The sequence below is a fragment of the Erigeron canadensis genome, chromosome 7 (genome assembly GCF_010389155.1).
Source record: "Erigeron canadensis isolate Cc75 chromosome 7, C_canadensis_v1, whole genome shotgun sequence".
NCBI lineage: Eukaryota > Viridiplantae > Streptophyta > Magnoliopsida > Asterales > Asteraceae > Erigeron > Erigeron canadensis.
Genome location: NC_057767.1, coordinates 28,309,404 through 28,335,648, shown reverse-complemented (window position 1 = coordinate 28,335,648; position 26,245 = coordinate 28,309,404). Strand labels below are relative to the sequence as shown.

General features: G+C 33.5%; 2 protein-coding genes across 4 annotated transcripts; both read left to right on the top strand.

The window, feature by feature from the left end:
• Positions 1–1,323: 1,323 nt before the first annotated feature.
• Positions 1,324–8,160, top strand: LOC122608217 (mitochondrial uncoupling protein 2-like). Its single transcript, XM_043781304.1, has 9 exons — positions 1,324–1,494; positions 2,754–2,972; positions 3,115–3,193; positions 4,549–4,682; positions 5,854–5,952; positions 6,040–6,144; positions 6,780–6,854; positions 6,947–7,033; positions 7,695–8,160. Exons 1-9 carry the CDS (start codon positions 1,414–1,416, stop codon positions 7,713–7,715), a joined length of 900 nt encoding a protein of 299 aa, XP_043637239.1. The 5' UTR covers positions 1,324–1,413; the 3' UTR covers positions 7,716–8,160.
• Positions 8,161–18,814: 10,654 nt separating this feature from the next.
• Positions 18,815–25,403, top strand: LOC122606954 (serine/arginine-rich splicing factor SR45a). 3 transcript variants are annotated; one of them, XM_043779856.1, is made up of 8 exons: positions 18,815–18,980; positions 22,485–22,513; positions 22,615–22,692; positions 22,809–22,920; positions 23,019–23,168; positions 23,578–23,641; positions 24,333–25,147; positions 25,277–25,403. In XM_043779856.1, exons 2-7 carry the CDS (start codon positions 22,485–22,487, stop codon positions 25,124–25,126), a joined length of 1,227 nt encoding a protein of 408 aa, XP_043635791.1. In that variant the 5' UTR covers positions 18,815–18,980; the 3' UTR covers positions 25,127–25,147; positions 25,277–25,403. The 3 variants fall into 3 exon arrangements, with proteins under 3 accessions (XP_043635791.1, XP_043635792.1, XP_043635790.1); XM_043779857.1 differs by having other exon boundaries at positions 22,485–22,507; positions 24,333–25,403; XM_043779855.1 differs by having other exon boundaries at positions 24,333–25,403.
• The last annotated feature ends 842 nt before the right edge of the window (positions 25,404–26,245 follow it).

Sequence of the window (26,245 nt, the reverse complement as noted above, 5' to 3'; positions counted from 1 at the left end):
TGTACGTTTTAATGGTGAAAGGGAAGTTGCAGGTGACTGCCTGAAGAAGAAGATGTAATGTTTTTGTTTTAATTTCATTTTACACCCGTTTACCTTTAGAAAGCTTGTCTATTTTAATCTTAAGTTTCAACATTAACTTTAAAAAGTAGTAGAGACACATATATGCACCTTCAATCTTTCATCAACTTAACAGTGATACCTTTGTTTGTTTTTTTTTTTATAAATATTACTAGTAATAATATAAATAATTTTAAGTTATATGAAATATTACATTATTTGATTTGCTTTTGTATTTGTATGTGATTGTGAAAAGTTTTTATTGCTTTCGGTTATATAAAACAAAACTATGAACTTAACTATTATTATGTTTAAGAAAATATATTATTTGCTATAATCAATTAGTACAAATTGTACGATTATTTGGATAGTATGTTGTTGTAACAAACGTATAATGAATTTGGTTCTATATCTTTGGTTATACTTATTTGTAACAAGGGGATTTGTTAGAAAAATAAATTTAAATTATTTAAAAAGATATCTTATATAAACATTTCTCTTAAGTATATTTTGCATAAAAGATACTTATCTATGAAACATAATGAGCCTAGAGGTATCGAATGTATTCAAGTTTTTTATGAATTGAAAGTAGTTTAGCTATCATAGTAATGTTGATTATTATTGTATAAGATAATTAATGTTTTAATTTCAAAATGAAGACATCATTTTAGATGATTTGTAATGTGGAACTTTTAATTCGGGCTTCATTTTCTCAATTTGTAACTTTGTAAGTTTATAGCATTTTACTTATTTAATATAAATTGACGTATAAATGAGCCCCTTATTTTGACAATATGTAGTTTGTCTACAAAATTTTGATACGGGCATATCCTAAATCTTTAGCCCTGAGCATTTGATAACTCAGGACCGGCTCTGAATAAACTACACTACCATTTACGTCAATTACCTTAATTTTAATAACCACTTCATTACCAACACCACCACTAGCAACACCCGTTTGCTGCCACCGAATCTGCCGCATTACGCGGGTATCCATCTCGTCCATGAAAAGAGCTCAAATCAATCTCCTCACATCACGGATCATAACCTTTTTTCTAATCATTTTTTTTAGTTACAACCGCACACCAAATTAAAAGAAATAAAATCAACTCAATACAAATAAAAAAATCGCATAAATCCAAAACACCCCACAAAATACATCAGAAGCTAAATATTAAATAAAAAAAAAAGTAATTAGAAAAAGTATATATTGCAGTACATTTCTACAGTTCTTATATGTATCAACTATCACCTCCACCGCTCATAATTCAGTTCATAAATAAATGCAATCTAAACACACTCATTTTAATTTTATTTATTTGTATATTTTAACAGATTATTATTATTATTATTATTATGATGCCAGATCTCAGCCGCAATGAGATCTCATTCTCCGCAACCTTTTTTTGTAGTGCATTTGCTGCTTGCTTCGCTGAGGTTTTATTTTCATCATTTTTATATATCTATATTAAACTCTGTGATATTATATATATATATAGGTGCGTGTATGTGTGTGTGACATAGTCATATTGTTAGTTTGAAGAAGAATGTATTGTGCAAATGTTAACTTGAACTTTTTTTTTATTTTTTTTTATTTTTAGTATTATGTTTATTGAAGATTGATTTATTACTATTAATAGAAAGATTGTGAATAGAGTACTAGTTTGGGATCTCGACCTGTAGTGGAGTAATTGTGAATTGAGAGATGGAACGGAATCGTATATTTTTGTGTATGTATATATATATGTGTGTGTGTGTGTGTGTGTGTGTGTGTAGGGAGTAGGGACTATTGAAATTAGTCGTACGGTAAATGCAGAACGAGTTTATATATTTTTTTTTGGTCAAATTTACACAACGTTTAAGGAAAATGGCCTGTACGTGATCTTTTGGAACGAATGTTTTTAATGGTAAAAACATTAGAAGGTGACTCTTGTTGGTGTGAAAAAAAGCTATGATGTTATAATGTTATCTATATTATGGGGACGACGGGTATTAGTTTTAGTTATGTGAATATCTGTTAGGTATATTGAGCAACCAATAATGAATAAAGCTAAAGCGTTTTATCTCTGAGAAAATGAAAATGTAGTTATTGTAATGCATCCTTTTATACTTCTTGGTACGGTAGTGCATACCCTTGTTGGATAATATAAATCTAATACTCAAAGATAGGCTTACAGGGCTGCAATCTTAGCTTTTTTTTTTTTAAAGAACCTAAAAAAATAATACCCAAGACGGTGAACCTGGAGGTGGCAATTTCGGCTTATTTACTTGCAAACGGGTCTTCTTGGGTCAAACTTATTCCAAATGGGTCAATTTCGACCATTTTACATGTCAAATGCGTTAAATGTTGCCCTAAGTATAACTTCTAATGCTTGTGAGTCCTAGATTATTATTGTAATAACATAGTTTTTGTAAGCATTAAATATATTAAAAACTGGGCAAAAATATGCTTGTGGATCGACTTGACAAGACTCTTTTCCGTCCATACTAAAAACAAGCCTTTTCAACCCAAGCTCATTTTGACATGTTACCCAACCCACCTGTCCCATTCACACTTGACTGCTTGACCAAGTTGCAAGCCATCTTTGATTGATTGCATTCTTTACTTGTACATGTAGAACTTGTTAAAGTTGTCATTTGTCAATACCTAATTTAATTCATATTGTAGATCATTTTGTCTTGCTTTTTTTGTGCAGTTATGTACAATCCCTTTAGACACTGCTAAAGTTCGACTTCAACTCCAGAAGAGAGCAGCATTGGGAGATGAAGGCAGTGCAGCCAAGTACAAGGGTCTCTTAGGTACAGTCGCTACTATTGCCAAAGAAGAAGGTTTACTTGCACTTTGGAAAGGTATTATACCTGGATTACATCGCCAATTTATATATGGAGGCTTAAGGATCAGTTTGTATGAGCCTGTAAGTTTCAAGTATCACATATCGGTTTTTAGGCTACCTGGTGATTCATTGATTCGGGGCATATAGGCTTCACCTGTGAGGACTGATCCAGTGTGGCTCAACAGCTGTTAGTGTATTACAATCTGAGATTTTCGTTATACAGGTCAAGGCCTTTTGTGCTGGTGGTATTCTTCTAGCAGAAGTTTCGTTATTTCAGAAAATAGTTGCTGCTTTAATTACAGGTGAGTGATTCTTGATATCTTTTTCTGTGGCTTATAAGTAGGTAACAAAATCGGCGGGGGATCAAAGTAGGTGTATTTGGTTAGTTAAAGATAAACATTGTCCGAATTGACGCATGCATAGGTATTTGGGTCGAAATGACCACCTTTAATTCTAAAGTTAGTCAAGTTATTTTCAACTTCAAAAGTCATACAGATTAGTTTTTTTTGGATGATCTTAACAACACCCAATGTATAAAATTTGTGTTGTTTGTTAGTTGACGTGCCATTAGTAATTCTCGTGGGAATATACAAATTTATTGTTTGAATTACAAATAGACAATGGTAGTTAGAATAAACCTTATGTTAAAAGTCTTGGTAAAACGTTGGTTTTCACCTTGGAGTTTGAACAGATATAAGTATAGTATTAAATAATTTATAAGAACAATATGATAGTTGTTTTTGTCCTCCTTGATAAGGGTTTTGCATTGAACCCTATATGTGGTCTAAAATGGTTGAAGGTGAACGAGATATCGAGTCTCAAGTTGAGATGTTTGAAGCACGAAAGTTTGTCCCACACAAAAGTGCAAGTAAACAGGTGGCAGAGGGATCCCTATTCAGGCTATGAGGGTTTGATGTAAATGACCTAACTGACTCCTTTTTAATGTTTTTTTGTACATTGTACAACTTATAAACTCCTCCAAAGTTTGCATCCGCTTTTGTGTGTTAATTCTCTTCCCTTTCCTTTCCTTCAATTTTGTATCACAAACACCTTGTGACTCTGTAAGACTCGATATTTCATTTACCTTGGCTAGTTGGCTTTGTTTTGGAAATCTTGGTTTGTCGTGAAGACTTATCAAGGATTATGTAACTCACTATCTTATCGTTCGTATAAATAACTAATCGACTAATCCTGTACTTATATGTTTCCAAAGTTGGTGGGAAATAAATCTATTTGTATGTGAACATCAGGGAACAACATTTGAATGCAGAATCATTCACACTTTTCAAGTGAGCTCAAGAATTATTATGATGCATATATTTTTCCATTTTACCATATGAACCAACAATAAATATATGACAGAAGTTTATCAATAAAAGTTTATCACTAAAAGGATATATCCAGTAAAATTTAAATTGTCCATAAAACGATACTTGAAGTATATCCATTCAGTTCAAACTTTATTTGGCTTGTGGGTGAATATGTTTAGGCCTGCTGCTCTATGCAGGTATTGATGAAAAAGGAATTAATACTCAAATAGAAGTAGCTCTAAGATGTTTGACAGAATTAAACATATAGGCCTCAAAATGTCTCTATTAAGTGATCATATGAAAAGTTGGAAAGAAATCCCAAACTTAACATCTTTCTCTACAAACAGGTGCCATAGCAATTACATTGGCTAATCCGACTGATCTGGTAAAGGTCCGGCTTCAAGCTGAAGGTAAGTTGCCAAATGGAGCACCTCGCCGCTACTCTGGTGCTTTAAATGCCTACTTCACCATATTGAAAGAGGTTAGTTTCTGCCTTCTGGAGTTCTGGGATCATCATATCTATTTTACTTATAATTAGAGATATTAAATAGCGTGGGTCAGGCAAGTGGGGTAATCGGTGGTCAAACGGGAAACTTTTGCTAACTTCGTATTAGTTAAAAATGTAAAACCAAAACACTTCTTACATATTATATATTTATAGATTTAGATCAAACGCGGGTCTGTTAAATAATTTGTTTTTTGTATATCCGATAAGATGAACTAATTAACAGTTGAGTAAAATGTATTTATTTTTGTAACCAGATTATAAATAATATGTTTTATAACCATGAATTCACATCCCTTTAGGCTATAGTAGTATATTTGATACTAATTAATGAAAATTTTCATTAGTGGATTATGACATCATGATGACATCAGAAAAGCATTGTTGGCCAACCTAGATGGCTGCCACATGAGCTTTTCTTATGTCATTACTATATATTCTTTAGTAGAATAGTAAGAATAAGAATAGTAAGATAAGATATACATATATAGGGAAGGGTTAACGTGATACAACAAATATGAGGAGAACCGTGAAAACCACTAGTTTCCCTCCCTCTTTTTCCTTTTTGGTGTGGTTTTTTTAATTTTTATTTTCTTTTAACAAAAACCCATTCCATTTTATTTATTTTTTTTGTAAAAAATCATATGGGTTACGTGTTGAAAACGTATGGATACGGTACGGACGTTGCCCCCATCCGTTCTAAAGGGGTTGTCACCGGACGCATATGGAAATGGTATGGATTTGATGGGCGGCGATCCAAGAGATGGTGACGGTTTGATACGGTACGGGCGTAGCCCTTAACTCTAAGGGCAAAAGCCCTTAGAGATGGATTTTTAGTGGTTCTCACAGTTCTCACCATATATGTTAGTTCTCACTTGATCCCTTCACTATATATATATATATATATATATAACTAAAATTTGTGCGTAGGATGTGTCCAAAAAACATATCATCGATCATCCATTTTTGCTATAGTAAAATAATTTAGTGGGTTGTATACTTGTATGCGTTAAGTTTACACATTGGGTTACTCTTGGCCCGTTAGATATATAGTATACCCTGATCTTCGCAAGTAAATGTGTCAAAATTGCCACACGTACCTATTCTCTTTCCATATATTAATATACCATTGATATACCATAAACAGGAAGGACTCATGGCACTTTGGACTGGTCTGGGCCCAAACATTGCTAGAAATGCTATTATTAACGCTGCAGAACTCGCTAGCTATGATCAAGTGAAACAGGTTTGGCTTATCTCAAGTTATTTTTGTTTGAACTCAGTGCTACTTCTACTTCTTACTCCATTGTAAATTTTTTGTTCAACTTTGTAGACCATTTTGAATATTCCGGGGTTCACAGACAATATATTCACTCATCTACTCGCCGGTTTAGGTGCAGGGTTCTTTGCAGTTTTGATTGGTTCACCTGTTGATGTGGTAATCTTGTTTTTGTGCCGAATCGGTTTATACTTTCATATACTTTTGATATGTCCAAAACAGGGAAATACCTTTACTGTGCTTTAAGAAAGATGCAATCTGACATTCTGACTTATGTGCTCTAAGTCGAAACATTAATTCAGTTTGGTATCACTTTTATAGAGTTTGGGAAAATGGGCAGGTTTGGTAATGGACTAAAGTGCAGTTCTGGCTATAAGGGTTTGGTTGGAGCCTTGTTTTTTTCTCTGTAAGTTATATAGATACTTAAATGTATTAAATATGATGCTAAAAACTATACTATTAAAATAATATCCTATATGTTAGAGTAAATCGATGTAGGAGGTTGAAAGCATTTAAATAACACTATAGGTGAGTTCCATTACCATTTCTATTATGATTGAAGTTTTCAATGTCATCACCTGTTAGAGATAAAATATAGCGAACTGTGACTCATATAATTGGCTGAATTGCCTCCTCTAGAGTTGAACTGTTGTATATTGGTAAATGGATCAGAGACGTTAAACAAATTATACCCATTTCAAACTCAAAAGGTAGAATCTTTTATCTGTTCCATGCTAAAGCTCATGTACTCATATCTGATCCTAACTATCACATGCAATTTCTGTTGTTTCCAGGTGAAGTCTAGAATGATGGGAGATTCAATCTACAAAAGCACCATTGATTGTATGGTTAAAACCTTAAATGTTGAGGTATGCTTACATTTATCATTTTTGAATATGGCTACCAATGGCGATCATGATTGTAAATTCCTGTTGTGATAATTCTGCTTCATTCTTTCCAGGGAGCCCTTGCATTTTACAAAGGATTCCTTCCAAATTTTGGTCGACTGGGATCTTGGAATGTCATAATGTTTTTAACGCTTGAGCAAGTAAGATTTGTTTTAGCCAATGGGGTTGGTGGCCCATTGGTAAGGTCTTTGACCTTGGGGGGATCCACCTGGGTTCGAGTCTCACTTCCCACATTTGTGAGGATGGATTAATTGGGATTTTTCGAGAGTTTGGGGTTTCATCTCATGGATGCGTGTAATTTAGGAGTAGGAGTAGATTAGAATGCCCTTTTTTTTATAAAAAAAAAGTAAGATTTGTTTTATGCATTTTCCTTTTATGCAAGTTATATTAAATATATAATAGTATGGCCTTAGCCATTAGGTAATCTCTCTAGAGGTGTCAAAACACGAGGATGGGTAATGGTTCGAAACAGAATGTGCTTGTTTCTGTGGGGTTGACCCACAAACACTTGTCTGTTTTGTTAACCATAGTTGATGCGTTTATAAGGTTAAATAATTAATATTACAAAACATGATACTCGAGCAATTGCGCTGGGGGCAGTTTCTCAAATGTTTGAGGAATAATCTGTGCCAGGACCAATACACTCCATACTCTAATCTGACTATATCCCAATTCTTAAGTAGTTGAGACATACCTGCTTTGTGATGAAGTTTGTACACACGCAACTCTAAAAAGCCAAAAAAACATTAGTTTGAGTGTATTTCTGTCGGTTAACGTTTTTCTTTTTTAATTTATATGCAGGCAAAAAAGTTATTTTCGTGATTTTGCACTGCCAGAATCCGTAATTCCTTGTGGGTACATTATTGCATTCTTTATTGAACATCCAGGTGTTATAGTATAAGTTGCCGCCTGTGAAAGATGTGTAAGCTAAACTTTTAAAGTTATATAGATGACAGAGTGAAAGTAATGAACGTTATCATGTGAGGCTACATGGAGCAAGAGAGCATTATATAAATTGTTGTAGTTTTAAGAATTTCCCCAATTTGGAGACGATGGAACTTGAACTTATGAAGCTTTGCTTTTTACCATTTCGTGTTAATATTGTACTTGTACTATCATCAGCTATAGTTATATCAGCCACATTTGTGTTACGTCTCGCTACTGAACATTATGGTTTGAGGCAAGATTTGATGAATATGATGTAATCAGTGAATGTTGGTGTATGACTATATAGTTACGGTAATAAATCTTCGTTTTTTAACCACCATCAATAGCCTAAGCACAATATTGATTTTTTTTTTCACTTAACACACATTATTATATATATATATATATATATATATCATATACTAGATGGATGCCCGCGTGATGTGGCGGTGATAGTGGTAGCGACGAAGGTGTGGTGACGGCGATGTGTGACGGTGACGGTGGTGGTGAATGTAAATTAATTGATGTAAGAGGGGTTAATATGGTTCTTTAAAGGTTGAAGGATCTATGTTGTAATTTTTTCATTAAGAGTATTATATGTAAGGGATAAGGACCTGAACCTGAGAATGTAATGAACTATGTACAAATGTTTATGTTATGTAATGAACTACTTGGATGTTTACTGTATGTAATGAACTTTCAAATTCAGGTTATTGGATGTATCCGACCAATAAAAACTTACAAGTGGCAACTTATATGGTTGCCACATATATCCAGGTACATCCAATAACCAGGATTTGAAAGTTCATTACATAGAATAAACATCCAAGTAGTTCATTACACAACATAAACATTCGTGCATAGTTCATTACATTCTCAGGTACTTATCTCTATACGTAAATAGGTGAAGATGTGTTAAATGAGTGAATAAAGAAGAAGAGTAATATGGTTATTTCAAAATCTTACTTATTTAAAGGGAGGGGGGGTAGTTTGCTCTATAGAGTAGTATAGAAGGGTATTATAGGTCAATAGACGAATATGTTTAAATTAGTGAATAAAGAAGAATGATAATATGGTTATTTCAAAATCTTAATTACTTAAATGGGTGATGGTAGTTTGTTTTATAGACTAGTGTAGATATAGATATAGAGGTATAGACTAGTATAGATATTAACATTTTTTTTTCCCAACTAAGTAGTTGATTATTTTAAATATTTTCATTTGAAAAACTTATAATACTTATTTGAAATAATTATATTACCCTTAATAAACTTAATTTATAACATCATATTATGAATTGCTCGAGGTCTAACAGGGTCTGAATCGGGGAAAAATACAATTGACTTTTTTAAAATGATAATTTTGATATGTCAATTTCAAATGAAACTTTTTAATAATGATAATTTTGATAGAGTAATTTCCATTTTTTTCTATTTTACCTTTTTAATAAATTTAATCTCGTGTCAAATATACGAGTTGTTTATAACATTTTAAAGTTAAGATAAATTGTTAAATTTATAAAGTTAAATGTAAAAATGTTGATAAAATCAAATTAAAAGTATATATATTTCTAGAACATTGAATGTATATATTGTGTTTCATTTTATATAATACCTTTTTGTAGACAATATTTGTTAATATCTAAAACATTAAAGATATTTTTCGATTTAACTTGAGATATCACAACCTAAAATTATGTGTACCCAAAAATCCGACGTTGTAACTACAAAACAATTTTTGATAAAAATAGTGAATAACATTATTGAGGAAAAATTTGCTCGGAAAAAGAATATACTTTAAGTATAAAACTTTAAAACTAACTATATTGATTCAAAAACAATATTAGATATTGATGATCGAATTAAAAGTTTGAGTTTGAAATAGTATAATAAAAGAAAATCAATATTAACTAGTGAATTATTAAAGAGAAAAAATTAAGTTATATTAATATGTTAGAGAACTTTTTAATTAATTAAATGATGAAAACTTAACAAACTTTCTCAAATTGATGACTACAAGATGTAAAAATTATAAGTTAAATATTTAGTGAGGTTAAAAAGTATATATATATATATAAGGGTTAGTTATTTTAGGACCAATCAGGACATGAGTTTTTTGTAACTTACACACCACTATCATCATCTACTATGATATACAAGACTTTTTTGTAAAAACACTAAGACTTTCCGGCGATGCGGTGTCCGGAAAATCATGGTAGTGGTCGGAGATGATCATGTTGGTGTGTAAGTTACAAAAACACCTCTAAAATAGGTGGTCCTAAAATAACTTGCACCTATATATATATATATATATATATAAAGAGGGGGAAAGATAATTTGAGACCATCAAAAAAAAATCCAAAAAAGGACCATTGATTTTCGTAACTTACACATGTGTAAGTAACTTACACATGATTTTCTGGTGGGCCCGTCGCCGGAAAGTCTTAGTGTTTTTACAAAAAAGTCTTGTATATCGTAGTAGATGATGATGCTGTACAAAAATCAATGATCCTAGTTGGTCCTAAAATAAGAGATGGACTCAAAATATCTCACCCCTATATAAAGAGTATAAATTATAGATGAAAAACAAAAAAATATAAATTAATGAGACTTTTATAAATAATAATATATTTGGATAATGATTATTAAGATTTTTATTTTTTAAATAGATTAATAAATACATCATTAATGTCCTATTTTAAAGATTGGAAAGTTTTATTGGTCAATAAGTGGTTAGGTCAATTATCTTTTAATATATATATATATATATATATAAAGATAAAGATTTAGATTTTATTTATATTTATTTATATTTGTCAAGACAAGTCTTACAATAAAAATAATATATAAAAAAATATTGATACAAATATTAACTTGTATTAGTCCAAATATTGTAACCTCCTTAATTTTTAGTTATATGTTTGTTAATTATTTTTAAATTGAGAAATTGTAAATTGATGATAAAAAAACCAAGAAGTGTAAATTAATTTAAAAATGTATTGATTCAATTAATTTTAAAAATTAAGTGGTGTGATAGCTTGTAAGTTTTAAACTTGATGGTACTTCCCAAAATCACCTTTATGATAATAAATGTGTGAAATCGAGTCTTAAAATTAATAAACATGAATCACATATCAACTAACTACTACACACTTACAGACAATGAACCTGTTTGTATGCAATATAGTTAACTTGGTAAATCTGAGGTCGATCACTAGGACTAAAGTACAATAGTTATTCAAATTAAGCGATTCAAAATAGAACTGGGGGTTGTGACTGAATTGTCACGTTACTTTTAAAAGTTAGTTTGCAGTAATTCCGAGGAATTAATCACAAAGAGTTTTGTTGTAGACAAGAATATAAATAAGCGCATCTACTTGGACCAGCTTACATGTGTATCAATCAGAAAGTCATAATATCACTTGCAATGTTGAATGACTTAAAAGGTAATCAAGATGAACTCTCGTTATATTCAAATCTTTGATTGCAAAAAGTATAGTTATCACTCTCGTAAATAATTTCTACTCTAAATAATTAAACATTAAGAACTTAAGTTGATTTTATGATTTAATCTTGAAAAGCTTTCTTTCGAACCGCTTTATTCGCCTAATCAGATCTCTCTATCATAGACGTTTACACACTCAAAATGAATTTAACTGTTTAAATCTCTATCGCTAGTTTCTCTCGAACTCCAGCGACTTTTGGTTAATTATAGACTGATTAATCATTTCATAAACCAATTGACAATTACATAGATTTCTCTCGAACTTCTAATAACAATTATCAATCAATCTATATAAAAGATAAAAGCAATTTATAAACTCAAATAAATGCGGATCTTCGATTAAACATAGAAATCATGTTCAATATCAAACAATCATATGACATGTTCACTACCCAAGTAGGTGCATAGAGATTAAGCCTCTCATTTTGAAAAGATAAAAACAATTAATAAGATATGAAAACATATTGTACTGAATGTTGAAATCAATCCAAGAATGATTAAGAATTGCAAACGATAATGAAATAAATCTCCAATCGAGTTCTTGATCTTCAAAGGTGTTAAATAGATCAAAAACCCCTTCAAAGTGTGTGAAAAATGGCTGGAATAATTGGTAGGTCGGTTAGGGTTCTTTTGCCTTTGGTTGTTTGATGGAGGCTTCAAGACTTGTTGAATGTTACTCGGTAAACTACTGAGTGATCTATTGGAGTTCTCGAGCCTCTCAAGCCTCCCTTTCAAGTCCTTTATGGTGGCTTGTTGGTTCTTCATCCCTTGGTCAAGCTTACTTCCGAAACCCTCCAAGTGAGTAGTCAAAGCATCCAGATCCAGTGACGTCAACATCTTCTTTGAGTCACTTGCTACTTGTTCGTTTGTTGCTTTCTGAGTGCTAATAAAATCTTTCATGATACCCTTGAGCTCCGAATCAGAATCTTGTTGATTTTGGTTGTTGAACCTGCTCCATCTGTCACTATTAAAACCAGAATTGTTAGTATTATAAGATGAATTAGAAGGATAAAAATTACCCGATGACCGGTTTTGGAAACCAGTGTTACGGTTGAAATTCCCATGTAGTTGGTTCTTAACAAAATTAGCATCTTCAATTGGCTTATGGGGACAATCCTCCGTGTAATTCAGATACCCGCAATTGTCACAACCATCAGCCGTAACTTTCACATCCCTTTCCAAGCTCTTGGACCTACCTTCCTGACCATCAAACCTCTCATCCATGCGCTTCGAGAGAGCTTTAACTTCAACAACTAGTTTTGAATCATCGCTACTTTCAGCTTTAGCAACAGTGTTTCTCCCGGATCTCTTGATTCAGTTTTCATCTCGGGTCGAGCTGTCCCTGGCCACATCTTCAAGAATTTTGTAAGCTTCATTCGGGGAAATGTTGTTGAAACTACCCTTAAATGCATACCCGAGATCCCTCTTAGACCTCCTATCCAATCCATCGAAGAAAATCTCAACAATCAAATCAGTACCCATGCTATGTCTCGGGCAACTCCTCAACATCTTCTTAAATCTCTTCCAAGCATCAACAATATCCTCACCATTATCTTGAGGGAAGCTAGGTGCCTTTGAGTTCTTATGGAATAGAACTCATAAAAAAATGCTTCCCTGAGTTTAGCCTAAGTAGAGAATGAATTTTCTGATAGCTCTTTAAACCACGAGGATGCCTCTCTAACAAGAGTCAATGGGAACAATTCTAGTTTCACAATATTAGCTTGCCATTCCTCGTACTGATATAATTGACAAATCTTTTTAAACCTCTCAACATGAGCATAAGGATCCCATCTTCTAACCCCGTCGAACTTATCTTCCTCGACACTCTTGTGATGATTACCTTTTAAGGATAAGTTTGCTGAAATATGAGGAGGGCAGATGGCTATGCCCCGGTTAGCTGGTATGGTTCTTCTTCGTTCCCCGTAGGAAATGTTGTTCATATCTCTTTCTTCATCACCCATTCTGTTTACTCTTATCCGTTGATCTTGATTTCTGTTGATTTGCGGAAAAGAAAAATTCTATTTTGTTCAGGTGTTTGAACTTTTTCCTCTATTCATGAACCTTTTCCTGTTCTGAATTTCCTATTTGCTTCTGCTTTAGTGTAAATGGCTTCCGATATGTGTGCTTTCTTGGTATAGTACTCGTCCAAGTCTATGTCCTGTTAGACTTGGTCTGCAGTTTCTGAATCTATCTTGACTGATGTGGATGGCTCTGGGTTGTCTCTTTACACTAGCCTAAGGATGGTTCAACCCGGATTAGCTAAAGGACTATGCAACGATAAACCAGAAGATCTAGTGTTCATCAACTAGCAAGAGACCTACACAATCACCACAAAACAAACCGTCAACCATACCTGGTATAAATGAAGTAAAACTGAAAATAAAATAAAATCTATTTAATAAAGCAATTAACTTTCGCACAAGTAAATGGGAGAAAGGGTCAAACTACAAAACTAAACAACTACTAAACAAAAGTCCCTGGCAGCGGCGCCAAAAACATGATGTGTGAAATCGAGTCTTAACATTTATAACAAGAATCACCTAGCTACTACACACTTACGGGCAGTGGACCCGTTCGTATGCAGTATAGTTAACTTGGTAAATCCGAGGTCGATCACAGGGACTATCGCTAAAGCAGTTGTACAAATAATGAAATTCAAGTAAAAATGCGGTTCTGACTGTGTTGTCTAGTTGCTTATGAAATCAGTTATTAGAAAGATCTAGTTAGTAATTCTGAGGAATTAATCGAAAAGAGTTTTGTTGTAAACAATAATGTAAAAAGACGCACCTACTTGAATTAGCTTACATGTCAATCAGAAAATCTAAATATCACTTGCAATGTTGAACAACTTGAAAAGGTAATCATGATGAACTCTCGTTATATTTAAATCTTTAATTGCACAAAGTATAGTTATCACTCTCGTGAATATTTTTTACTCTAAACAATTAAGCATTAAGAACTTAAGTTGATTTTATGATTTAATCTTAAAAAGCTTTCTCTGGAACACTTTATTCTCCTAATCAGATCTCTCTATCATAAACGTTTGCACAATCAAAATGAATTTAATTGTTTAAATCTCTATTGCTAGTTTCTCTCGAACTCCAACGATGTTTATTCTATTGATATTTATTGAAACGACACAACTCGATTTAATAAAAAAATAAGGATTTTTTTTTCTTTTTTATATATACCCACTGCGTCGCAGTGGGTGGATGCAATCCCCACTACGCCGCAGTGGAAGTAACATGCTCCCTGGATCCGAGAATCCCCACTGCGCCGCAGTGGGTAAAATTACCCCCACTGCGCCGCAGTGGGCACCAGTTCAGCAACACCAAAAATCGTTAGATGCTTAATCAAACTTACAGACTATCAAAATCAAAACCAAACTTCATAATACAACATTTCTAAGTTCAAATAAGTTTTCAACTCAGAAATACGCAAGGTAAAAGTATTCGTTGACAAAACATTCACTTTACCACCAAATGGGTCAATTACCCGAGTTGACATCTTACAAATGACGACGTACAAAATTAGAAATTTCGGCATGACCCATTCGTAAAATCATCATCCAAACCTGTTACGGATTATGAGTTTCTCCAAAACACGTTTAAACAAAATCAATACATTACAACTACAAAACGACCCATTTAAAATACCCAAAAACTCGAGTCCAATACTAGACATCATAATAATTCTCCAAAAAGACATAACAAGTGTACAAAGAGCCGATAGTTCAAAGGGGTCACTATGGGTCCTATTACCAGTACCATTATCCGCATTTAACCAAAGCAACCCATATCCATTAAGCATCTTTAACTTCAATCTTTACAATACTTACTTTCTTCCGCATCGGGAACAACCTATAAAAGGGTAAACAACTAAAAGTAAGCAAAGCTTAGTGAATAATCTTGCATACGTTTATACCTACGAAGGAGGGCAAAGTGCAAGGACTTTCACATGTAGCCTATGACACCGTCATGCCACATTTACATGCTCACCTTGCACACTATCAACACATATATGGATCCATATAAGCTAAACAATCATAACAATCATATCTATCGGGATTCTTAGGCCCCGGAGGTTCTTAGGCCTCATTTCACATCAACTATCGGGATTCTTAGGCCTCGGAGGTTCTTAGGCCTCATAAACAATGTCCCACATGGGCTTCACGCCAAATCAATTACCATGCTTGGAACATTCACATCTCATGGTAATTGACCCAACGTAAACATAAAGGTATGCAAGAGTACTCACCTCCTCCGCGACAACCAAAATCATAAATCAAGAAGACCGCATGAACACAAAACATGTATGCTTCAACCTAGCAACAAATTATAACGCATAAAGGATCATCAATGACATACTAGGTCATCTAGCCATAACCACTAGCATTTCAACACCCAACCCCTCATTTACAATCTTATATTAATCTTGGGTTGGTTCATCAAACATGTATCTCTTATATTATTCTCATTTGACCAAAACTTACTTTCATACCCAATTCGTCATTTTCATATTTGACCAAGTAGACTTCAAACAAGCATAACTCAAGTTCTACTTACTCTTTTTACTTGATTCCAGTGGCCAAATTTAGGTGACACATATACCTACCTTTTATCTTTAGTGACCGATATGTGAATTATCCTTCAAAGGTGAATTCTGGTCGTTTTAAAAATCAAAACTGCTGCTGTTAAACAGCTTTGACCCTACTGCCTTCAAATGACCATAACTTGAGTTCTACACCATATTTTGACCTCATTCCAGTGGCCACTTCTTCTTAACACATTTTAGTACATTTTATATTCAGTGACCAAAACATGAATTAACTTGCAAGAATGTGTTTTACCCGTTTTAACAACAGACATCAGAATCATTTTTGCTGAAAGATCAGCATTGCGCCACTGGATTCAAAAATTCATATCTAGAGTTCTACTTCGTATTTTTAACTCATTCAAGTGGGAAAATTTACTTAACACAATAACCTACATTTTCTTTTTAGGACTCAACAAGTGAAAATGCTGTCATGAAGGTGTTTAACTCGTTTCAAACTCAGGGACAGAATCTGTCCAACTTTGTTCTTACTAACATTCAACAAAATCTATCATGCAACTCAATTAAAACCCTAATTTGATTAACTTACAAGAACCCTAATTCATATTCTATCAATTTACTCAATATAAATAAAACCCCCAAATTTTCCAATTCAAGAACCCTAATTTCTAAAATATAATTTAGCAAGAATCAAAATTAGGTTAAAGCATCAATACCTCAAATAATGGAAGACATAAGTTTGGGTTTCAATTTCATACTTTCTTCTCCTTTCTTTCTTGTAATTTCAGCCACCACCACCATAATTAAACCTCCACTTTTCAATTTTATGAGATAAAAGAAGATTATTATTATTGTTCTTGATGAAAGGTTCTTAGATTGAATGAGAAATTAGGATTAATGTTTGTTAGTATAAGAGTTAGTTGGTGGAGAAGTGATGAGTAAGGAAGAAGGATTTGGCTGGCACTTCTTAGGAGTGCCACGCCCCATTCTCTAATTTAGTGGGTAAATACCTGTTATCCGCTAAAGTTCCAACTAAAACAATCCCATATTCAAAAATAAAATACTAGGAAACTATTTTAATGTCAAAACTATAATAGAGGTAAATTTTCATTGACTTAATAATTTAGGGTGTTACATTTATTGTCTAACCACTTTAAGTTTTAATAAATATATATTATTAACCTTCATTTAATCAAGTATTATAAATTAATTATATATCTATAATATAATTATTCATGAAGATTTTATAATGATTGGTGTATATAGTTATAATTGCAAATTTTGTTTGGTATATATATATAATTATAATATAATTATATAAAATATTTTGCATAATATTAAAATTACCGGTATACTACCGAAATACCATTGAAATAATCGATATTTCGTATACCGGTCCTTAACCGAAACACCGAAATTTTTCTCCTTAACTATTTAGAATCAATGTTCAGATTTGTAAGTTATGGAACACTAACATACGCTCCAGTCTTCGATCAGTTAAGATTGCTATTGGGCATCGCTATTTAGTCGGTTTTCTTCTTTTTCTTTTTCAAACTTCGACTTCAGTGAGAATGTCTTCAGTGGAATAGATCTTGACTGGAGTGAAGTCCAGTGAACTCAAATTTGATGCCATCCAAATTTCCTGTACAAGTAAGATGTTCATTGATATTCAATTATTTCGGGATAAATCTTCAATAGGCTCTAGATGACTAGACCAATCCAATGAAATTCTAGAGCAAGTACAGTGAAAACTGGACTAACATAGTTCAATACTTATTAACTTAGTTACCTTCTAGTACAGTAGATAAGATAAATCAATGATGAGTTGGTGTAGTGGTTTGAAGTTTTTCTGGTAACCTATAGTTCTCAGGTTTGAATCCTCACTCTACCAATTTTGAGATATAAGTAGTCATTCTATGAGAACTTAACTTAGGTATATCCAGGTTCAAGTCTGAAAGGGCAAAGATTAACCCTATTAATCGTTGTACCTTCAGGCGGATTAGCAGAGGGTTCTACCCCAATCAGTTATTTGAAATAAACATTTTTACTTCAAGCGAGTTCTATAGTGCGAACCCTGTTAAGGCAATGTATGATAGATCTTTTGCTGTCGAATTGTAACATGAAGTTTCAAGATAAATTCACCATTAAAAATAAAAATAGGATAAGATAAGATAAAATAAGATAAAAATTTCGAAAACGACAAGGACTATAGTAATAGATTTGTTTTTAAATGGTCGAAATGGGTGGCAAGGAAGTGTAATATATTTATGTGGAGAGTGGGGATGAACAGAATCCCGTCGCGGTTGGCTCTAAAGGATCGAAATTGTCTGATGGGATTGGTATTATGCGGTCTTTGCGATAAAGAAGAAAAGAGTACAGAACACTTATTTTGCTCTTGTGAAGTTGCACAGGAGGTTTGGGCTAGAATTGGGACATGGTGTAATTTACCACCTATTTTTTTATTTAATGTCTTGAATTTGTTTCAACTTCACAAGGGAGGAAGTGTTGGGAAGATTTACAAGAAGACTGTCAAAGGAGTGATCTTTCTAACTTGCTGGTGTTTATGGAAGGCTCGTAATGAAAAGTTTTTTACTCAAAGAAAGATTGAGGCTGCAAAAATTATTTAAGACATCAAACCTTTGGGTTACTTATGGTATAGAAATAAGAGAAATAATTGTACAATTTCATGGAATAATTAATGTAGCTTTCAATTCATGTAAATACATGTTGTATAAGGGGCCGATCCACTGTTTTGGTGGGTTTTGGAGTAGTGAATAAAAGTCAATTTAAAAAAAAAAGAAAAGAAAGATAAAACATGACATTTGGTGATCGAGAACCTTCGGTTCCATTCCAGACGGTTCCTAACTGACACGTGTATGGCTATACTTTCATATTCTCCTAAAGTTTTTAGGTTCCTTCCTTCCTTGCTTCAAAACACATAACCCTGTCGATCTTTTAATAAATAAAAATATATTCTCAATTTTTAATATTTAAATCAAATTCCAGTTTCAAACATCCATCTGACCATCCATCAAACATACTTGTGTCTCTCAATCTTATTGTTAATTTTTCTTTGTCGCGAGAAATCATCAATTAATTAAGGTTAGTTTCACTCTTAATTACCTTCCCTAATGCTGTTTGATTATTTTTTAATTACTAAGTTGATGATTTTGCATGATCTTATTTTTCATAATATAATTTTATTTCGTTTATGTGTTGTTTATGTCGTTGATTGTGTTGTTTCTTTTCTATTTCGTTGATGATTGATTATAGTATACAGTTATTTATATATATAAATCATTTGTCAAAATATGATCATGTTACCTTCTCATCGATTAATCTTGCCTATAGCTTTGTCTCCATTTTTTAATATAACGAACCTTGATGTTCCAAAAAGATTTCCTAGAATCAAGTTCATCAACAAAACTAAGATTATTATTATATTATTTATCATGACAAAGTGGAAGAAGAAAGAGATACATAATCTCCTTTCTCCCTGTGTAATCTTTGAGCGGAAAAAAGTGTATATGTATATATCTGATATATATGTGAGTGAGATTTGTGTAAAAATTAAAATTCAAACTCATTTTCCCATTGCATTTTGATTTAAGCGGGACTTTAGCATTAAATGAATGTTTAATCAATCTTCTACTTTATGTTAAAGAACTTGTAACTCGTGCATTTTTGAAGAATATAGGCGGCGGCTTGGAGGGAAGATTAGGCAACTTTCATTAAATGCACACACATGCATCTACATTTTCATGAGACATCAAGTACACATATATTATTATACATAAGATTGTACCCCTTTTACAAATTCTTAAAAATTACATACACACAAAAACGCATATAATGTATATATATATATATATAGAGAGAGAGAGAGAGATCAAATTACATGCCAGATCAATATACATACAAATTCGCGTAGTGACATAATCAATTGTGTGTATAATCTATTGAGATTAGCCTAAGCAATTTGACAAAAAAGTTTTGTTTAGATCATCTCCTCCTCTCCGCTAGTTGGAGAGGGAAATTCTCTCTTATCTTCCAATCATCTCAAAGAACTTTCAGTGTTCTTTTCACCATTTTTTGACAAGGTTTAAGCTAAGAATTTTGAAATGGAGAATATAACAAGGTTTATATAATATTATTATATTGTATTATGTACATAATGTTAGTTGTATATTATTTCGATTCAGTTTTAACATGATTTTGATATATATTTTTTTTAATTTATGATTAGCGAGCTAACCATGTTGGGTGGAGGTAGCGGAAGATGCTACCTCATAAACAATAAACTTCAAAAACTACGTTGGTCTTATATGATCAACGCCAACATGAAGACATGTTACACGTGGCGAAGGAGTAATACTGTCAATGACTATTTAGACATCAAAGTAAATCTACATGGAACAATTAGACTTCATCATCAAAGATATAAATACCTTTTATATGCGACAGATCTTTGATGATGAATTCTGTTGTACCATGTAGATTTACATTGATGTCTAAATAGTCATTGACTTACTCCTTCACCACGTGTAATATGTCTTTATGTTGTCGTTAAACTAACGTAGTTTTTGATGTTTATTGTTTATAATGTAGCATTTTCTGCTGCCTCCAACCAACATGGTTAGCAAACTGTCACATAAATTAAAAAAAAAAATCCCAAAATCATGTTAAAACTAAATCGAAATAATATAGGTTACAACGAATATATATTATGTATATATATATGTATATGTATATATACATATACACAATATAACAATATTATATATACCTTGTTATATTCTCTATTTCAAAATTTTTAGCTTAAACCTAAAATGGTGAAATGAACAAGGAAAGTATTTTAAGAGGATCGGGAGATAAGAGAGAATCTCCCTCTCCTTTACTAAAGGAGCGGAGGAGATGAACTCATAGAAGCTTATTTGTCAAATGCTTAGGTTAATCTGAATAGATCATACACACAATTGATTATGTCACTACGTGTTTTTGTATACGAATTCGTATGAATATCTGATTGGGCAATGTAATTCGTATAACATGTGTGTTTGTGTGTATGTAATTTTTAAGAATATGCAAAAGGGGTACAATCTCATGTATAATAATATATGTGTACTCGATGACACATAAAGATGTAGGTTTATGTGTGTGCATTTAATGAAAGTTGCCTTATCTTCCCTCCAAGTCGCGTGGTTTCTTAAAATATGCTGGAAGTACAGGATCTTCGGCACAAAGTAGAAGATTGAATAAACATCCATTTAACGTTAAAGTCTCGTTCAAATCATAATAATTTTAATTTTAACATAAAACTCTCTTATACAGACAAGGTTGTAAATAACGCTCGGCGGTCACTCGGCGGTCGACCGCCTTTAAGGTTAAATCTCATTTCGCGGAGTTATATCGGCGTTATAACGGAGACTATAAAATATAAGAAATTTATACAAAAAATATATATATTAGCAATATCCTAACAAAATTAGTCAAAAAAATGTCTTTTGACCGTTATGCTCCGTTAAATCCGTTATTTGACCGTTAAATTCCGTTATTTGACCGTTAAATCCCGTTATAAAAGGCCGTTAAGACCGTTAAATCCGTTTCCGTTAAATCCTCAGACCTTTAAATTTACCCTTCAACCCCCTTAACGTAACGTTGGACCTCCATTACCGTTATAACGGCCGTTAAGGCCGTTAATTACAACACTGTATACAGAGGAGATTTATACATATATAGATATATACTAATATACATATACATTTTTTTCCTGCTTAAAGATTGATTATGCAGTTAACCCTAAAACTCTTTATCTCTGTTATTTATTTATTTATAGATAATACCAACACAAAAACTTTCTCTTATCTCTTTCTTCTTCAACTTTACGATGACAAAGAATAATAATAATCGTAATTTTAGTTTTGTTGATGAACTTGATTATGGGAAATCTTTTTGGAACATCAAGGTTTGTTGTATTAAAAAATGGAGACAGAGCAATAGGCAAGATTATATCTTCATCGATGAGAAAATAACATGATCGTATCTTTCCAAATGATTTATGTATACATATAACAATATGCTATAAACAATCATCAACGAAATAATATTATATTATGAAAAATACGAAACAAGTTGAGTTTTGTTGATCATTTTCGCTTATCAAATTGAATTGTGCAATTTGCTTATTAACTTTTTATTTTGTAAAACAATATGTACACAAACTCATCGAATTGTATGACACGTCTGTAGGATCATAGAAGGACCTTTGAAATTTTTTAAGAGTAATTATTATATTAACACAATTGTTCAATACTTGACCGTGTTAACACTGAGTTGTAACTCCTAACCATGTTCATACTGAATTTTGGACCTAGCCGAGCCCAATCGGATTGGGCTCGGTCATTGGCAGGCATTCAGCCCAATTTTTACAAAACTGACGAGTATTAGGTCTTTCCATTAGTTCGTGAATGTTTAGGGCCATTAGATTTATTCTTGAAATGCAACGATAGTGTTCTTAGTAGCTTGAAAATATATCTGGCTTTACATTATTTCGGTGTTACCATCTTCCTATTTTTACTAATTCAACGTGGCTTTTTGTTCTTACAGATGTCATACTCAAAGAGGTCAAGGTACGTGTATGTTTTCTCAATTATCGGCATTGCTTATGTGATCAGTCCTTAAGGATTTTATTAGTATGCTTTGGTGGCTAATAAATGTTGATTTCTTTTATCTGCAGGTACTCTCCCTCTCCATCACCACCACACAAGCGATACGGAAGGTCTATGGCAAGGTCCAGATCGAGTTCAAGGAGTCGGTAAGTGCTGCTTAAATTTTTTTTGTCAGTGCTTTTTCTTTTTCATTTCAACTGTTTTTGGTCTTGTGTAATTCTAAAAGCAAGTTCACTGTAGTTAATGAATTGAATGGTTGCAGGAGCTATGGTGCAAGTGACATTGAAAATCCTGGAAACAACTTGTATGTGACGGGTTTATCACGCCGTATTACAAGGGAAGATCTCGAGAAGCATTTCGAGGCAGAGGGAAAGGTATGTCTTGAAATTTATTTGACTATAATGCAGTCTATGCTACTTGACATTGTTTGTTTTTGCATTATGTGGCTGTAATGGTGAATGTGTTGTGTTAGGTGGAAGATGTTCACCTTGTGATGGATCCTTGGACCCGAGAATCTCGTGGATTTGGGTTTGTTTCTATGTCCAATGTTAAAGAAGCTGATCGGTGTATTAAGTACTTAGATGGTTCTATTCTTGAGGGCCGTGTCATTAAAGTGGAGAAGGTATCATATTTTTTTCTCACTTCCCATTGTTCCTTGTATGTTGCTGTATGCAGAAAAAGTGAGCTTATATAAGTCGGTTGTTTTATATTTTTTTATATGAAGAATGTTGTTTGCTCTTCGGGTTAAGTGCTTATTTTGACAGACTTTGCTGTATTTGCAGCTCTTCATCAAAGTTCCAAACTAACAAATGAAATCACAAGCAAATATCAGACTATCAACCCACAGGGTTGTATATCCCCATTACTTTAATTTCTTTTTGTCTGTGTAGTTTCATTTTATACTACATATATAATTTATACGATCTTCTACGAATATACATGGTTTGATGCCAATAAGCAATGGTGACGAGGTAGAATTCTGTTCATATGATAGGGTTTCTTGAGCTCATGCTTCTTTTTCGAAACTGCAGGCTAGAAGGCGCAGAGGCCGAACTCCCACTCCTGGAAGGTATCTTGGACTGAGGACTGTGCGTGGTATGTTTTGAACCATTTTTCTCTATAGATCCAATTCTAAATAAATGTTCACAAACAAATATCTTCTTATATTAGTGAACACACATACCTGCATACTGCACAAGTACGTCATATATGCATGTCACTGTCTTGGTTAGTTTCTACGTATTTATTGGAATTTGGGCTGTGATCTATTCATCTCCAGTGGGATTAGTCCAACATTTCTTCTTTTTAGCTAAAATACGAATAGGTTAAAGGGGTTGAAACTCGCTCAAGGTTTTTTTTTTTACTGCATACAATATACTAAATCTTGTTAGTTGAAACTTTACAAGCCAAAAAATTAGATTTGTAGATTATGGTTTTACTGGTTATAATATGCCATTTTGGGCATTAATTAAATGGATAAATGAATAGGGTTTTCTCTGTTTAGATTACTGGCCACCCCCAAGATGTTACCTAAAGAGATTTAACCCGAGAACTCCTGTAAAGATCCCAGTAATATAATGACCAGGCCACCTTGGAAGTGCTTTGTAAGTGCTTAGCCAGGTTTAATGATTCTGCCATGTCCATGTTATTTTCACTCGCAGGTCACCTTACTACTGTATTATGCTCCTGTTGAGGAGTTGAACTCTCTTAATGTTTTTGATGCTAGCTCTATTGATATGCCACCTCTTGTATGGGTTTCTTATTGTGCTTCTGTTTGTGCATACAGCTCATCGTCGATCTCGAAGCTATTCTCCTTATTCGAGGAGCCGTTCTCCTCCTTACTCGTCTGAAAGTTATAGAAGCAGGAGCAGGTCATACTCTCCATATAGCCGGCATCGCCAATCATACTCCCGTGGAAGGTCCCACTCTCGTTCTAGCTCCCCTTACGGTAGGCGCCGGTCTTACACCCCAGATCATCATCGTAGAAGGATCCGAGACCGTTCTAGATCTTACAGCCCAGAATACAGGAGCCGCCGATACCATTCTAGGTCTTACAGTCCAGAAGACCGTTACTACAGGAGGAGCCAGTACCATTCTAGGTCTTGCAGTCCAGAAGACCGTTACTACAGGAGGAGCCGGTACCATTCTAGGTCTTGCAGTCCAGAAGATCGTTACTACAGGAGCCGCTACCATTCGAGAGACTATTCACCAGACTACAGAGAATCGTACAGGTATTCCAGAGATTATTCACCCGATCACAGGGCTTCATACAAGAGCAGGAGTAGAAGCAGGCGCTATACATCTCGGAGTGTGTCATCTTCTCCGAGGAGGCATTACAGGAGCTATTCTTCTAGTGTATCCCCGGTAAGGTCAAGGAGAAGCTACTCAAGAAGCATCTCACCACCACCGAGAAGGAGCTCGAGGAGGAGCTACTCCCGAAGCGCCTCCCCTGTTAGGTCAAGGAGTGCAGCCTCTCGTGGTCGCGCTGCTTCAAGAAGCTACTCGAGCAGGAGTGGCAGTGTGAGGAGTTATAGGTCTGTGTCGAGGTTGTCAACTCCTAGATCTGTTTCTCCTAGTTAAAATATAAACCAAATGCCGGACATGTTTGCCTGCATAGTCTTCAAGAAGCTACTCGAGCAGGAGTGGCAGTGTGAGGAGTTATAGTCTGTGTCGAGGTTGTCAACTCCTAGATCTGTTTCTCCTAGTTAAAATATAAACCAAATGCCGGACATGTTTGCCTGCATAGTAGGAGCTTTTTTATGCATGTTCTTATAAGTTTAAACTGAGTGTGTATTTGAAGTGGATATTATATGCTGTGTGGTTATCTATAGTGTAAAGCAGTTTGCATTTTATTTTACTGCATGTGCTATGGCTCGATCTTCCAAGTCAACTTGACTTTGCATTTGATTGTTGGACAATATAAGTGAATACATGATTTACCATGGTGTCAAGAAAAAGTTTGAATGTAGATTCGGATACGGCTAGGTCAGTGCCGGCTTAAGATTTATTATGACCTTAAGCGAGATAAATTTTAGGGGTCTAGTTTACTAGCATAAAAAAAAAAGGTACATGACTAAACATGAGGTTGTGAAGGAGATTTTATGGAACTTGTTACTGTTAAATAGTGAGTTGAGTTTTAACCCATTAGAATGAGACCATTATGAGTTATCAAGAGGCAAGAGTTATAATTAAGATTGATTACTACATTTATTTCTTTTTTTTTTTTTCTAATAATGTCATTAGCTCAAGTATCCAATACATTAAGTCCAGTGGAGGCCTCAAAAATATGGGGACCCAAAGCAATGGCTTGACTCTCATATATTATTAGGCCGGCTTTGGGCTAGGTGAAAACAAGTAATGGATAAAGTTGACGAATAACATATTTTCTTTATTGGCTGTGCTGATTATGTAATTATAACTCATGGAAAGTGAGTAGACAGTGAATTACGAGCGTTGATTTCTTTGCTTTTGATATCCGGTTAGATGGATAGCTGGGGTTCCACCACAATAAGTATGCTTTCACTATCCAGCTAGATGGATGGGAATATGGGGGCCATCACAGTAAGTACAGATTACGTATGTCTCTGTTTTATGTGTTGAAAGATGTAGTTAATGGCAGAGAAGTATGTCTATGCCTTTTTGACTTGACTCATAAATCAAGTCAATATTAAAAGTAACGTGCAGCATCACTGTATTTTT